Source organism: Micromys minutus, assembly GCF_963924665.1.
Source record: "Micromys minutus genome assembly, chromosome: 1".
NCBI classification, from domain to species: Eukaryota; Metazoa; Chordata; class Mammalia; order Rodentia; family Muridae; genus Micromys; species Micromys minutus.
Window position 1 is genome coordinate 70,864,022 of NC_137969.1, and position 16,813 is coordinate 70,880,834.

The window sequence follows — 16,813 nt, forward strand, 5'->3', positions numbered from 1 at the left end:
ACAAGCCCTGGGGACTAGGACGTGGCTGGGGAAGGGTATTGGGGTCTGGTGGAAGGAAAGAAGAAAGGAGTAAGCGAGTTGGAGGTACCATAGCGTTAGACCATTGTGGGCAGGGAGGGAAGAAGTGTTTCAGATTCGAGGAAGGGAGGAGAAGAAAATACTTTTGATTTTTGACTTGGAGAGCCACAGGTCTGCAGAAGCAGGCTTGGATGGATGAGTCACACCTTTCTGTCTACTCATTTGTGGGAGGGTGTAAGCTCTGCTTCAAGGGACACACAATGACCACTCTAGGCCTTGCACCAAGAAGACCTGTCATCAGGGATTAAGCAGAGATAAGATGGGCTAGAACATCAGTGGGACTGGGTGCTGGGGAAAGGATGTAGCGGGGGTGGGCGTTGCTGACATCTGTTGGAGCCTGGGGATCTATGTGTGAGCTAGAGAAGGCACAGCTCTGTAGGGCCTCTCTGTAGAAGTCAAGGCTGGGCTGAGCCAGGACCTGACTGCAGAGACAGTACACAGGACAGTGCCTGATGTCTGGGGTAGGTGAGTAACACACCCAGGTGACATCCTGGTCTCTGTGCTCCACCGTCTTGAGGAAGTGGGAATGGACAAAAGAAATGACAGTGTCTCCTGGTTCTCACTGTCACACTGTCAGCTACTGCCTCCTTTTTTTTTTTTTTCCTCCTCTCTGGCCCTCCTTCAGGACTCCAACATCTACAGAGCCTGCAGGCAGATTAGTCATGTGGTGGATACTTACAGCCCTCCTGCTTCTGGGTGAGTCAGTAATGAGGAGGAGGCATTAGCAGGATTCAGGGAGGGGGAGAGTGAGGCAGGGCAGGGATGTGGGCTAAGAGAGCTGGCTTTGCGGACCTCAGGTTTCACATGGTTCACTGTCTGCCTTGGAATGACATGGAGTTAGCCTTCTCAATGCTGGGTAACTTGGGATGGACAAAGGAAAGCAGGTTCTGACACCACTCAGGCTTTCCTGGGATCAGGAGTCTTTGCTGTCATGGATGGCACTCCTCACCCTCCTCCTTCTTTCTCTCTTGCTTTGCAGTTCCGAGCAGTGGGGAAGCTGGTAAGTCATCCATCATACTTCCCTCATCCAAGCTCTGATGAGTTCCACTCGGATAGATAACCCAGTTCCTGGCTGTTCTAAGATGATATCCCCTCCCCCAGTCTTGCTCAATCTTGATGACTAAGTGATCTTGAGCGGAGACACAGTCGGAAACGGCTTATGATTAACAGACCTCCTTGTTTGGAGTCATGTGCCTGTGGTCTCCCTCATTGCCAGGGTGGATTCCACTGTGGGCTTGGACCCAGAAACTGGTGTTTTCCAACAATTCCCAATCCTGGGACTTTATTTTTGGGCAGGCACCTCATCTTACTTTACTCCCTCACACGGCCCCATCCCCCAAATCCCCAGCTACTCTGGAGAAGCCTGTACTCTCTCTACACCCACCTTGGACTACCATCTTCAAGGGGGAGCGAGTAACCCTGAGATGTGATGGGTACCACCCCCTGCTGCTGGAGCTCCGGCCCATTAGCACTCTCTGGTACTTGGGCCATGTCCTCCTGCCCTCCCACAAGAAGAGCATTGAGGTGCAGGCACCAGGGGTGTACCGATGTCAGACACGAGGAGCACCGGTCAGTGATCCCATCCACCTCTCCGTGTCTAACGGTGAGTGCTGGCCCTGCTGGCAGGGTAGACACCAGGCTAATCCCAAGAGACAAGAAAAAAAGGGGGGCCACATAGTCCCACCTTGAGTAGGCAGAGGCCTTCAGTAAAGATTTCCTGGTCCAAAAGGTTCCCCCCTTGTCTTCCTGATGGAGTATGAAGCAAATTAATATTATTAATACATTAGGGGGGAGGTGACCTAGTTTCAGGAGGATGAGTGCAAATCTGCAGCCCAGCCAGAGATGCATAGTGAATAACCACCTGAGTCAAACTAACAAACAGAAAACCGGGTAGGAAAAGTAATAATGATACATCCACTAAGTACATGATTAGCAGCTTCACATGGGGGATTAATCGTCTTACCTGGGCAGATGGTCACGTTTATTAAGCATTTAAAGAACACCAGGAAATGTTTCAATTAGCATTTTACACTTCTAGAGGTTTCCTGTTGGAGGTCATTAAAGCAGGGGTGGCCACAGCTGACAGACAGTGGCACAGAAACCATCACGATGCCTTGCAGAGCTTCGTGGAGACAGCGTCTCCTCCATATGTCACCTGGGCACGCCTTGATTTTCAACCCTCCTGTTTCAACTTTCCAAGTGCTGGGACTACAGGCATGCGCAGCACACCTGGCTAGTGGAATTCTTTGTTTTGTTTTGTTTTTTAAAGATATAATACCTAAAATGGGGACTGGAGAGATGGCTCAGTGGCTAAGAATGAATCATGCGGAGCTGGAGAGAACTGGGGTTGAGTTCCCAGCACCCACATCAGGCCTTGGCCACCTATAACTCCAGACTCAGAGCATATGGCACCCTCTTCTTGCCTCCTCTGACACTTGCACCAGCACTCATGAGGACACACCCTCCTAGACATGCATACACACCTAATTCTGAATGAATGAATAAGTAAATAATGATACCTAAAATGGCATCTAGGATGTACTAAGGCTAGTGTCAGCTGCAGTGATGGTGGTGGTGATGGTGATGGTGTGGTAGTGATGATGGTGGTGGTGGTACAATCAGGCTGCAGTTGAATATACCTAAGGCTGTTCTCAGAGATGTTTCCCTCAGGAGATAAGGCCTAAACACAAACATGCAGGGCAAGTAGGCCTGAAATTAAGCTGAGAAGCAGGGTCTTTTGGGTTGAGAAAATAGCTTTCACAAGGGCCCTGGGCTCTATACAGAACTTTTTTTTTCTTAAGCAGTTTAGTGTGGTTGGGCCTAGCTTGTGTCGAATGAAAGGTGGGGCAAGTTAAAAAGAAATGGGGTCAGGGAAGAGGTTATCAGGGGCTAGGTGAGGAAGGCCTTCAAGTCATACTGTGGGGTCTATGGTTGGTTTTGAAAAGAGAATCTGTGGGGCTGGATCCAAGTCTGAGGCATCTTTGCCTCCTTGGTACCACTTTTCTTTCCTTCTGTTCAGTCAGGACCCCAGGTGCGAGTCATCAGAGCAGCAAACCTAGGCCCACTCTCCACTGGGAGAGTGTAGAAAATAGGAAAAGGGTTTGGTGGCCAGGGGAGTGAAAACAGCCACGGGTGGGGGGGTTGCGGGAGGAGAGTTGGGGAAGGAGGGAAGGGGGGAAGGGAGACCTGAGCAGCTGGGATTTCTTGGGTTGGGTTGAGTTGCCCTGGCTGCTCTGGAACTTGCTTTGTAGACCAGGCTGGCCTCGAACTCACAAGGACCCCCCCCCCCCCGCCTCTATTTCCTTACTGCTGGGATTAAAAGCATGAGCCACCATGCCTGGCAGAGATGGATTTTTCTGAAGAGTGAAACTGTGTGGGGTCCGTTGCAGATTGGCTAATTCTGCAAGTGCCTTACGCGGCGGTGTTCGAGGGAGAGTCCCTGGTGATGCGCTGCCGTGGCTGGTATGACAAAGTCATCTACAAGCTTCATTACTACCATGATGGCCAGGCTGTGAGATACTTCCATTCTAGCACCAACTACACGGTGTTGCAAGCGCGAGCCAGTGACAGCGGTCACTACCAGTGCTCGGGCACCATGCGCATCCCGGTGGAGAGTGCGCCCATGTTCTCCTCCAAGGTGGCCGTGACCGTGCAAGGTGGGGAGACGATCACGGGGACATTCTAGGGCTGGAATCGGAAGGGGAAAGAGGAGATTGGGTTTCGCAGGCTGCTCTGTAGGTGTCCCTTCCCTGGGACACGCACCCAAGTTGTTCTAGCAAGGGATCCCACTAGGAGCAAGGAATTCTTGCCCCGTCTAAAGCGTCATTACGGAGAACCGCAGCTGTTCAAGTCTAGAGAATGCCAACTGACTGTTAGCTAAGACGTAACTTGTAGCATCTGTCAGAATTCCGCCTCCCTTCAAACTGTCTCCATCTTCCCCCTCATTCCCAGTCTCAGTCTCCCCGAACCAGTCTTCTTTCCCCTGTCCCTTGTTCTCCGGGTCTGGGAGGAGCCCTCTCTGGATAAGGAAAAGAGGGATCCGGGACAGTGGGTAGGTTGTTCCTGGTGGGGGTACCATTCCCCGTGCAGACCCTACGAGCACCACGGCCTCGGGGCCGCCCTCCCCGCAGAGCTGTTCCAGACGCCGGTGCTGAGGACGCTGAGCCCGCAGGAGGCGCGGGGCCGCGTGGTGCTGCGCTGCGAGACGCGTCTGCACCCGCAGAAGCGGGACACGCCGCTGCAGTTCGCCTTCTACAAGTACAGCCGGCCCGTGCGCCGCTTCGACTGGGGCGCCGAGTACACGGTTCCTGAGCCCGAGGTGGAGGAGCTCGAATCGTACTGGTGTGAGGCGGCCACCACCACCCGGAGTGTCCGGAAACGCAGCCCCTGGCTGCAGCTCCCCGGGCGGGGTGAGTGACAGCTCAGCATCGCGATTACCCTACCCCCTGCATCCCGTGGTCCTCCTGCAGTCTTTCCACCTTCCCATCTCGGTCCTCCACCCCCTGTTAGTTCCGGCCCGCGTGGAGTAGTCACGGGTGACCAAGCGTGTTGCCTTGCAGGCTCTGTCCTGGATCTGGCGTCCACCACCCAGCCAGCCCCACAGGCTGCAGCATTGGCGCCCGGGGACAAGCCGCTTTCCTTCCGGAAGACCCCAGTGTCCAGATCCGTCCCGTCAGTCACTTCCGTCCCAAACAGCACCTTTGCGGGGCTGCAGCTCCCCGAAGGCCACGTCGCCACCGCCGGGCCACACGCCTGTGCGCCTCTGCCCATGTCCGGGGACCAGTCGCGCGAAGCTCTGCAGCCCAAGGTGGACCTCTTGCTTCACGAGATGCAGCTACTCAAAGGCCTCCTCAGCCGCGTGGTCCTGGGATTAAAAGACCCTCGGGCCTTCTATGAGGTTACAGAGACCCCCGAGACACCCAGTTCTCCCGTTACTGTGAGCCCTGCAGCCCCAGAGACCACTGTCGTGGAGGGCCGAGTGGACAACTAGGCTCAAGTCTTCTCTCCAGGACGGTTCCTCCTGGGCCTTGCCTGCACTATCTAGTTTGTGTGCAAATCTGAGCCAAGGCTGTCAGTTGTCCCCTCGTGTTGCTGTGTGTGGTTTTTTTTTTTTTGTTTGTTTGTTTTTTTTTGTTTTTGTTTTTTTGTTTGTTTGGTTTTTTTTTTTGCTTGTTTGTTTTGGGGGTTTTTTTTGTTTGTTTGTTTTTTGGGTCGGCTTGTTAGTTTTTAAAGAAACGACCCTGAAGTGTGCTGCTGTGGATTTCCACTTTCCTAGATAGCTTGTAGGCAAGTCTGACCTTGCACAATAGTTTGAGAGCATCCTTTGTGGTGTGTTCCTTCTTCTACAACCCAGAAGTAGAAGGCTGTTGTTTACTAGTCCAGTGTAGGTGATTTTTATTTTTGTACTTGAATTCATTGAGGGTAGTGACCACTTTAGACCATTTTTGGGTCAAGTTGTAATTTTTTGCAATAAATTTACTATCTTATATTGAAACGTCTTTCAAAATCCTATTAACTAATGAGTATATTTTCAAAATCCCGAGTATGATTTCAGTTGTAGGAAAAATTTCAGTGTGGACTTCTCCCTTCTGGCTTTAATGGTCCGATTCTGTGCCAGACTCACCTCGAAGGCACCCTTTATCCCCATGTGACCGGACAGAGCCACTCCGGAGCAGCTGAGAAGCTGCCATACTAACTAACCTTACTTACCTTACTAATCTTACTAACCTTAGTGGAACTAATCTTACTCTATTCCAGGATCACACCCTCCTCAATTAAGCTTCACAGTAAAGACTGAGAACCAATAGCAACTCTACCCTTGCGTTTTTCAACCTGCTCGATAGATACTCAGTAACGTGTGAGTTCCCGTTTCCCTCTGAGCAATTAGCCACAACTGACACGATTTTATACTTTCATTGATTATTATTTAGTGTGTGTGTGTATGTGTGTGTGTGTGTATGTGTGCTTGCCCAAGAGTACCCACTTCCCTTGTTGAGGTCTGAGATGCTGAGGAGCAACGTTCAGATCACCAGATTAGTTACCTGATCTACGGTGTCCTTGAGCTTCCAGTTCCCAACTGCAATGCAGGCTCTGCCAGAGCAGCCTTTCCAGTGTCCAGGCTCTTTTTCCCCTTCTGACTTTGTTCCCCCAAGTTGTTTGCCATTCCTGATCTAGACAGGAAGCAGCTACCATCAGTGCCAAGAAGCTTAGTAATCAAAATACTCAGGCCATTCCATATAATGATGATGATGATGATGATGACAATGATAATATATAATTTTTAACGTTCTGAGCTGGGGATGCATGCCTTAAGTCCCAGGGAGGCAGAAGCAGACAGATCTCTGTGAGTTCAAGCCCAACCCAGTCTACAAAGTGAGACTGTGTCTCAAACCAAACAAGAAAGAAAGAAAGAAAGAAAGAAAGAAAGAAGAAGAAAAAAAGAAGAAAAATAAAGAATCACAGACACACTACAGCAAATTAAATGAGTTGATTGGGGCCAGCATACCAGCCTTTTCTTCAGTCTACTTCACTGGCAACCTCCACATTCATTTCCCTGCCTTATCATCTGCCTCCATTTAGAATTAGTGATCGAGGCAGACAGTAAAGAGGATGGGGAACTCTGTGTGGAAGAGGAAAACTGTAGACCCTGTTCAAGACATGGCCTCTGAGTCCTCTCCCCAAAGTGTCACATGGGAGGGAAGGATGAAGATGGCTCCCTCTGATGTTTGTTAGGATCCCTGGGAAAACCCTGCACCAGGGAAATCCAAATCTATTCTCGAGCACATTGCAGGAAACAGGCCAGCTACCCCGGAGCATCATGGAACTCACTCTCAGAACGTAGAGATGGTAGATTGCTGGTGATACCTGGGAAGGAAGCTGCTTTCTCTCTGGTCCTCTGATCACTTCCGCATCTTAAATTCAAGCCTCAGACTCTACATCTGCCACTTCTCATACCAGATGGTGGTAGCCATGGGCCCCGAATGTGTCCAGTTAGATGACAAACAGGTTTCTGTTCACAGCATCTCAGCCTTACTTGTTTCTGTCCTCGCTCAGTGTTTGCCACCTTTATGGAGATCCATTATTCCACATCATATTCTACATTACATTTTTTGTCGATGTGAGAGTTTAAACAAAATCCTGTGGGTTAAAGTACAAGCTCAAAGTGTTCACCTACCCTCAGCCGCGCAGGGGCTGTGCAGGCCCGAGCTTCTGAGTTTCTCTGAGGATCAAATGGGAGCAATAGCAGTAACTTTACCAGGGCAGACAAATGAATGAAGTCTTTAATTATTAGAGCTGTTCAGCTAGGGGATGCTTCAGTACTTAGGAGCCCAAGACAGGATGGTATTCCAGAAATTACTTTCTAGAGAGACAACTTCTGTCAGTTCCTATAGGTGGACTGTTAGACTGTTTTTAAACTTTTGCTATTTTAAATTTGCTGCAGCAAATGTCTTAATGCCCCGGGACACACACACACATGCACACATGTACACTTTGTTGTTTCTGTTTGGTTAGAGATAGTATTTCTCTTTGGAACCCAATGGGCCTGGTATTCAGTATGAAGCTCAAGATTCCCTGTAAGTCCCTGGTCCTCGCATCCCTGCCTCCTCAGTGCTGGGATTATAAGCCTATACCACCAAACCTGCCTATTACCTACGTCAGTTCTTATAAGGAATTTGCCTACAGGCCTTTTCTGTTTCTGAAATTTGGAACAAGTGTGGGAGAGGGAGATGACCCAAAGAGAGAGAATAGGCTAAGACGACAAAATCGTCAGTTAAGACAATGACTGCTCCTCTATCCTTTAGAAGGGCACAAAGGAACAGGGAAACCACAGGGACAGTTTCAAAGAAAAACTCCAGATATAACAGTGTTTAGGCTCATGACTGGCTTTCCTTAAAGAAAGGAAGGTTCTCTCTCTCTCTCTCTCTCTCTCTCTCTCTCTCTCTCTCTCTCTCTTTCTCTCTCTTCCTTCTTTGTTTTCTCCAATTGCTTGTCAGGAGTTGCTTTCTTTCTAATTTGGAATCTCTTCTCTATCCAGTCTTTCCTGAGCACCCCAGTTAGTCTGCGTAGATTGAGAGCCAACACCCACAACTGGCAACAGTTTTTCAGATGAGGTGAGCCTGAGGCAAAGATAGCATGAGGACAAGAAGTTATTTTTAGCTTTTACAATTAAGCAGCTCCACTTGTGACGGGATGTGAAGGGTGATGCCGCACTGGAGCTCACTCGACGTTTGCAGAATCTGCAAAGGAAATGTTTGAAATCACAAGGATACCGGGGCGGGGAAGGATATGGAAGGAGAGAAGATTTGTGAAGAGATTTTTGTTTTGTTTTGGCCACAACTCTTCCTCACGTTGAGGAAGTATAGGAAATGGGCTGCTTCCTCCTCAAAGCCTAATGAAAAAGAAACTATGGAGTCAGCAGACAGGTTTGAAATGTGAAGCCAGGAGTTGCAATAGAGAGTGAGTTTGATTTAGGCTCAAGGAAACTAAGGTAAGTGATTATGGGATGGAAAGGCCTCTTCGGGTACCAGCCACACCACAGAATGTTGAAGGTGGGTGGTCTTTCCTCCTCATCCTCATTCTCCCAGACTCAAGATACATTTGCAGATGCCTTGACCACAGAGCTAAGCTCTTTTCTGACTAGACCATAATTTAAACTAACCTATTTATTCTAATATACTTTCTGTCACGAGGCTGTGCTCCAGTACAGTGTGTCGGTCTTGTTACATCTTCCCAGGAAAATCTCTCACACTCAGCTTTCTCCCAGAATCCTTTCTGCCTACTGGATATCCCACTTCCTATTTCCTGCTTAAGCTATTGGCCATTAAATTAGTTATTGATGAGTGCCGCATCCATACAGACACACGATGTTCTCTCTACAGCATCCTGGAACTCTGTGATGACTGCAGAGAGAAAATGTGTCTTGATTCTTTTGCGATAAGTCCCCAGGGCAGGCAGAAAAGACGCCAAAAACTTGTCCTTCCCTCTTGATTCTTAGAGACTGGGGGATGTGCAAATGAACATCTGGAAGTCAGATGCAGCCTCCTTAGGTCCATAAGAATATTCACCAGAAGTAAAAACTGTCAAAACACCCACAAAAGTGTCCCTAGGAACTGTTGTGGTAAATCTCCAACCCCAACAAGCCCATGCAAAGAACACACAACTCGGTAACGGCGCCACCTGCTGGGAACATGGGGGATACTCTCATTCAAACCATTGCACAAGGCCCCACTCTAGTCCTTGGTAGCCTAGAATTAGCTCTAGAGTCAAAACTATCCTGAGCCACAGGGCAAGAACCTCTTCTCTCCAAATAAAAGGCATCTGAGTGGGACTCTGTTTCACAAGAAATTTATTGGTTGATTCCCACTGAGCCACATCTTGCCTTTTAAATACAATTTTAAAGTGAATTGCTAACCTACTTCAGACTTCTAATATGCAGTTCACAATTCTCTCCTGCCCTTATCCATAGAACTGTTGAAAAGCACAGGGAGGGGCTGGAGACATGGCTCAGCGGTTAAGTGCACTAGGTCTTCCATAAGACACCCATCCAACCCCTCACATGTTCCCCCGCCCCCGCCCTATTCAATTACCAGCACCCTCATGGCAGCTCACACCGCTCTGTAACTCTAGTTCCAGGGCTTCTGATACCCTCAGACATGCATTCAAAATCAGATGAACATAAAATAATAATTACGTGTATATGAAAGTACCCAGTGTGCGAGCGTTTCTCTATTCTGCTTATCCGGGAAACTTAAAAGTTAAAACAAAACCAAAAACCCAAACCAGGAAGTCAAGACAAAAAACAATTTTAGCAAGCTGATAAGCTGATGCTGCCACCTAGTGGACACTGTTCTTTTTGTTACTTTGTTCTCTTGTTAACTAGACTACAAAACAATGGCTTGTTCCTTTGAGACAGGTTTCTCTATGTAACAGCCCTGGCCGTCCTGGAACTCATGTTGTAGACCAGGCTAAGCCTCGAACTCTCAGAGATCTGTCTGCCTTTGCCTCCAGAATCCTGGGACAAAAGGCATGTGCCATCATGCCTGGGCAAAAGAATGGATGTTATTATAACATTTCATAAATGTTTATCATTGTACTTATATTCACAGCCCATTACTCTCCTTTGACATCTTTCCTCTCCCTGTGATGCTCTCCAGACAATCCTTCTTCTGCTTCCATGATGGGTGTGTGTGTATACATATATGTATCTATACACATAAGTGCACATATATGTACACATATATGTGTATATTATGCACATATGTATACTTTTTTTTCATTGTTGAGATAAAACATCTGATAGAGGTGACTTAGGATAGGAAAAATTTTCATTTCCTGAGACAGGGTCTCACTATGTAGAACTTGCTATATAGCCCAGGCTGGCCTCAAATTTACACAGATGTATTTGCCTTTGCCTCCAAAACCATTCCAGGCATGCACCACCATAGCCCACAAGACCAACAGTGTTGTCACTCAGGGGTCCTGAGAGTATAGTCCATTGTGCTGGTACTGGGTGGCAGGAGCTACAGTGGCAGCAGTGCATGTCATAGGTCCTTACTTGGCAACTGGACCAGGAAGAGGAACTCGGGCCAGAACTGGAGATGGAGATAACCTTCAAGACTCACTCCCCACTGAGCCACTGCCACCATCTGCATTCTAAAGACTCTACAACCTTCAAAACCAGCACAGCAGCTGGAAGCCAAATGTCCAAATACAGACACTTCATGTTTAAGCCGTAAGAGCATGTATGAGTGCATATACATTCCCAGGCATATGAGAAAACACATGGAACATTTCTTCTCATTGCCTTCTCTTGGTCTTCCTTCTTTCCTTTGGACCACACATAGGCCTCTCTGTGCTCTTATGTCCTATATGTATGTGTGTGTATATGTGTGTATATATATGTGTGTGTATATGTATGTGAGTGTATATATATGTATATATGTGTGTATATATGTATGTGTATATATGTGTATGTATATATGTGTGAGTGTATATATATATGTGTATATGTGTGTATATATCTGTTTATGTATATTACACATATACATGTATGTATATATTTAAATCTAAATTCTGTATGTGAAGAAAACATGAGATATCTCTCTTTCAGTGACTAGCTTCTTTTCTTAGCACAATAATCTCCATTTCTATTTGCTTTCCTGGAAATCACATAATTTTACTTTTCCTGTAGCTGAGTACAACTCCACTGTGTGCATATCTTACTTTTGTTCATTCATTCACCTGGTTCTATGTCTTGTCTACTGTGAATATTTAATACACTCAGAGGACAAAGAGGAATACACTTGGTGCCATGTTTGATATTCTCTTAGAGTTTATGAAAAATGAAGTATAAAAGGGTTTGGAACCAAGTAGAGGATAGACTCCTCGCTGACAGACTTTCTGGGTTTTATCATTTAAACGCCTCAGAGAGTGGTAAGTAGAGGCACAGATAGTCTCCATTTTCTTGTTTGATCCTTGTTTGTTTGTTTTTGATAAGGACACTGAAGTACACAAGGCTTCTCTGGTCTAACTTAAACCATTCAAGCACAGGACAGCAGGGAAAGGGCCACAATCCATCCCCTGCGTTGTTTCTCTGGGGAAAGACTAGGAAAGAGAGGCCGTGAAAACCACATCCTCCCTCCCCCCACTAACCAAGACACGCGACAGAAAACATCTCTGGTGCCCCTTGTCCTGCTCCTCTCCTGCTGTTCACCAGTTTCTTCGGGAGCTAAAACAGGAAGCAAGAGCATGACCTAAGGGTCACTGACAAGTTTCTGCTTAGATACTTCTCAGAAGGACAGCAACACCCCGTGCTAAGTTTGCAAATGCTGCGGAAAGGGATGAAAGGTTCGGTTAAATGTCCGAGTTGTTTTTAAACAACGGGGTGTTCAACTCCAGTCAGTCACTTCTGGTCCTAGGGTTCTGTGGAGCTCAGATATTTCCTTAGAACACTGACAATAATTAGATTTCAAGGGAAAGATGGATATGCCTTTCTGAAAAAACAAGTCACACACACACACACACACACACACACACACACACACACACACAAAACCTTGTTTCTGAGACATCTCTCACAATCTGTGTAATAAAGTCTGACCTTGGGTTTGTGTTACTCCTGTTCAGCTTCCTGATGCAGAGATTACAGGAACACGATACCATCAGCGTTTGAACTGATAGGTGGACTTCAGGAGTGGACGCAGCAGGGTAGCTGTAGATCTGTTCACTCCTAGTTTTCGTGGCCACTGAATGTTTGGATCGCTTGGCTATAGTGAGTCTTTATTCAACAGCTTTGTTACCAACTCACTGGCGGTCCTTTCTCCTGGCCACTAAAAAGACCTGGATTTATCTATTTTATTTATATGAGTACACTGTAGCTGTCCTCAGACACACCAGGAGGGGGCACCAGCACATATTACAGATGGTTGTGAGCCACCATGTGGTTGCTGGGAATTGAACTCAGGACCTCTGGAAGAGCAGTCAGTGCTCTTAACCACTGAACCATCTCTCCAGTCCCAGCGGGGAATCTTATTACTGTGACATACTTACTCAGGAGGAGCTGAGGGTTAGAAAAACCTAGTGTCTTTCTAGGAGTATTCAATCACACATTGGTACATAGCAGGGCAGACAGTCCAGGATCCAGATTGAGGTTTCCTCCAGCTTCAAACCACACTCTTCCAAGGCAATGCTAACTCTGAGCCCACCAGTTCCCAGGTACCTGTCTTCCCACAGTCACAGGCAAAGTAACAGAAGCATGGTACCTTCACCCATATATAGCTTTGTTCAGCATCCTTGTTTGTTCTCTTTAGAGTACACTTCATGTGTATCTTTTTTTAATGATTCATTTTTTACTTATGTATGTATGTGTCTATGTGAGTGTGTGCTACATGTATGTAGGTGCCTGCAGAAGTTAGAAGAGGAGGCCAGATGCTGTGGAGTTGGAGGGCAGGCAGTTACCGGCCATCCAATATGGATGCTGTAAACTGAACTCCAGTCCTCCGGAAAAGCAGTGAAGACTGAGAACTGCTGAGCCATCTCTCCAGCCCCTGTCCTGGACCAGAAGTCACACTAGGAACACAATTGCAGGCAGATATGGTGGCTTACACCTAAATTCCTAGCACTTGGAAAGTCTCAAGCAGGAGGATTACCACAAGTTTGAGGCCAGTATAGGCTACATAGTGAGTTCTGAGGTTGCAGAATAAGCCATGTTGTCCAAAAACAAAACAAACAACAACAAACACAAAACAAACAAAAAGAAAGAGAACAGGAAAAAAAAAACAGAGCAAATTAGCAGAACTTGACATTTACTGGTACCAAACTGGACACAAGAGCATCAACAATTTGCTGCAAATAGAAAGAGGAACTTCACTTTGGTCTATGATGGTGAGGTAAAGGGACAAAAGAGGGGAAATTCTTTGCTCAGCAGAGAGGGGCATTTACAGAAATTTAGTATTTACAGTTAAAGATGAAAATGAAGTGGGTTTTTTTTTTTAATTTATTTAATGAAACAACCAAAATGTGAGAGTGTTGGGTAATGTGTGTCTTCATGTGATTGGCCCAACATCGGATAGAATGGCGCTTTTGAAATACTCAAGCCACCTTACACTGGATGACTTCATCTCTTGGCTTGATTGTTGTTTAGTGCTCATCAAACAGCCGGTGCATGTTTCCATCCCTGTAACCCTAGCACTTGGGAGACTGAGGCAGCAGGATCGTGACTTGGAGATCAGTTTGATCTCAGTTTAACAGCCTGTTAGTTCGCAGACAGCTGGTGTAGACTCTGAGCAAGACCCTGTCTCAAGACTAATGAAGGAAAGGAGACAGGGAGGGAGGAAGAAAGAGAAAAACACCATCAACATTGATGGTTTAACAATGATGCAATAAACAGTGGCTACCTGTGTGTGTGTGTGTGTGTGTGTGTGTGTGTGTGTGCCTGTGTGTGTGTGCCTGTGTGTGTGTGTGCCTGTGCGATGAATTCTAAGAGTGTTTTTCCTTCCCTTAGTCTTTAGCTGGCAGTGAATCCTACTCTAAACCAGCATTTTCCCCCTTGAGCTCAGTAAGTTGTTAATTCCTTCCTTCCTTCCTTCTTTCTTTCTTTCTTTCTTTCTTTCTTTCTTTCTTTCTTTCCTTCTTTCTTTCCTTCTTTCTTTCTTTTTTGGAGGGGGTGGGGGTTATTTAGCATTTTTTTTCTTGTTTGGTTTTCTGAGACAGAGTTTCTCTGTGTAGCCCTGGCTGTCCTGGGACTCACTTCATAGACCAGACTGGCCTTGAACTCAAGAAATTTACCTGCCTCTGCCTCCTGAATGCTAGAGCTAACGACCTATGCCACCACCATGGACATTCTCTAGCATTTTAATGAAAGGACATTGGACAAAGGTCATTGTTAAAGTGGATAAAGGAGGGGCTTCAGTTCCGGTCTGTACCATTCCACCTACCGACCATCACCTAACAGGTGGCAAATACCCGGTGTTATTTTCAAATACATCTTTTAATGATCTACCTATGGCATAGAATAAGAGTGATTCTTTTTTATATTTTTTATTTTTAAAACGGCTTTGAAATTTAAATTATTTAGATTTTTCCCTCCTCTGAGTCCTTCCAGATCTCTACCCACCCAACTTTAAGTTTTCTTTAAAAAACAACAACAACCCTCCAAAACCAAGAAAACAAAATTCCCCTCCCCCCAAAACCCAAACAAAAGACCCCCAGTCACTGGCTAAATAAAACATACGCAAAAAAAAAAAAGACTTCATTCTTTATTGGCCCTGATACATTTATTCAGTGCCACTCCGATGAAACGAACTGATTTTTCCTCTTCAAACAGTTCTGTTGTTAACCTTTAACTAGTGGGTAGGTTTTTATTCATGTAAAAATATATATATAACAAAATTAAATACAGTAAAGTTAAAAATAGCTGTCACATCCAACTTGCAGAGAAGGGGTATCTTGCATAAAGGCAAATGGCGCCATCTAGTGTCTGGAAGTATGTAATGGCATCGTTAAAAATCAGCTTCAAGAAGTCAATGCCAGCCAGGTTCTGTGGGTATTCAACGTCAAGATGTAACCTATCTCCATTCTTGAAGGCCCTCACAGTTCTCACAGGCAGTCCAAATATCCACAAACCAAATCAGACTGGACTCTAAGAGGTCTTTGGTGGTTAGCTAAAAGCCAGCATCCCTCAGGAACTCATCAAGATGTTTCCCAGCTGCCAAAAGGAGCCATTTCCCTGACCTCTGTCAGAAGGGACATATGGCTCCATTGACCTACACATGTGGCTGCATAGCAAGTCCCATGCTGGACTCCAGGACCCTCCGTTCCTACCCACAAGTACTTGCTATACATTTGAAGATCCAGCTCACATTCTGGCCCTTCTGTGAGTCCTGCTCTCTTTGTACCCCCTGTCCCCAGCTATTCTCATAATTCTCTCTCCTCCATCTCTCTTTTCTTTCCCTCCCTCCTTTCTCCCCTCTCTCTCTTCTCTCTCTGTCTCTCTATCTTTCTGTCTCTGTCTGTCTCTCTCTACTATTCTCTTGTCTCCTACCATTGTCTCTTTCTCATGCACAATACTCCCTCCCCTTCACCACAGGACAGGACAGTCATGTCACCAGTGTCTTTACTGTGTCCCCTCACATATGACTTACAGTTACTTAGGGAATAACTGAGAAAAGATATTATGCGTTCAGCTGGGTGAGGCAGAAGGTCAGAAGTTCAAGGTCATAATGAGGACTTCCTATGTGGAGACCACAGAACAACCTTATGAAACTATGAACTATGTCTCAAATGAGAAGAGAGGAGAAGAGAGTAGAGGAGAGGAGAAGATGTAGGACCCCCTTTCGGGGACCCCCCACTCGAGTCTCAGGACACGGAGATACCCAATGAAACTCGAGAGACCTTCTTGCTGCAAAAGCTCGAGGTAGTTTAATGGTGAAGCTCCGGGCTCACGCAGGAGACAGAGGTAAAAACTATGAGACTCGAAAGCTGGGGGTGAGAGGGTTGGGGGCTGGGAAGAATTAGCTCGAGTACAAAGTTTACCCAACACCCATAGCTTATGTGCAGTTAGGAAGTCAGGAGCCTGGTAGAGCAGATGCTTATCTGAGTCGGTGTACTTGTGGTTAACATCTAATTTACATTTGAATAGACTGGGGGTGGGGCTCAGTTGATTGATGACTCAGTTGTAAAAGACAGCCTGGACCAGCTTCTGCATTCTTATCTTATCTTTAAGGTCAGTTAACCTAGCCTCAGGGATGTTTTAACAAAGGGCTTAGCTGGGCATGTCTGGACTTGTTTTACAACGTTTTCAGTCCTAGGCCTTTAAGCTTACAGACTACCCTTTTTTGCCCCAACTTACATGAGTTTTTTAGAACTTGAATTTAATTTCCTTTCAAGGAGAGGAGAGAGAGAGAGAGAGAGAGAGAGAGAGAGAGAGAGAGAGAGAGAGAGAGAGAGAGAGAGAGAGGAGGTGAGTCGGGTGAAGGAGCTAGCACAGACTCTGAAATGTGTGACTGGTACTTGTGGGGTAAGCCTGGAGGTTTGCCCTTTGGTATGCGGATAGGCACCACAGCTAGCCTTTTGTCTCTTGGAATTTTTGAGATTGCTTCTGAGTTAAGGATGTTTCCTCTTCTCCTTTCAGCTTCAGCACTAGGATCTCATCTGGTACAGGCCTGTGCATGCTGCCTGAGTTCCCGTGAGTTCATGAGTTCACACACATGTGCATCGATGGTCTTCCCCACCCCCA

The 16,813-nt window shown here is 46.5% G+C and overlaps 1 protein-coding gene across 1 annotated transcript; it reads left to right on the plus strand.

The window, feature by feature from the left end:
- Nucleotides 1–740: 740 nt before the first annotated feature.
- On the plus strand, nt 741–5,068 carry FCRLB (Fc receptor like B; the record flags this gene model as incomplete). The annotated part of the gene is made up of 6 exons (XM_080928945.1): nt 741–774; nt 1,058–1,078; nt 1,427–1,681; nt 3,468–3,734; nt 4,209–4,487; nt 4,638–5,068. The coding sequence occupies 6 exons, from the start codon at nt 741–743 to the stop codon at nt 5,066–5,068; spliced, it is 1,287 nt and encodes a 428-aa protein (XP_080785071.1).
- Nucleotides 5,069–16,813: the final 11,745 nt, after the last annotated feature.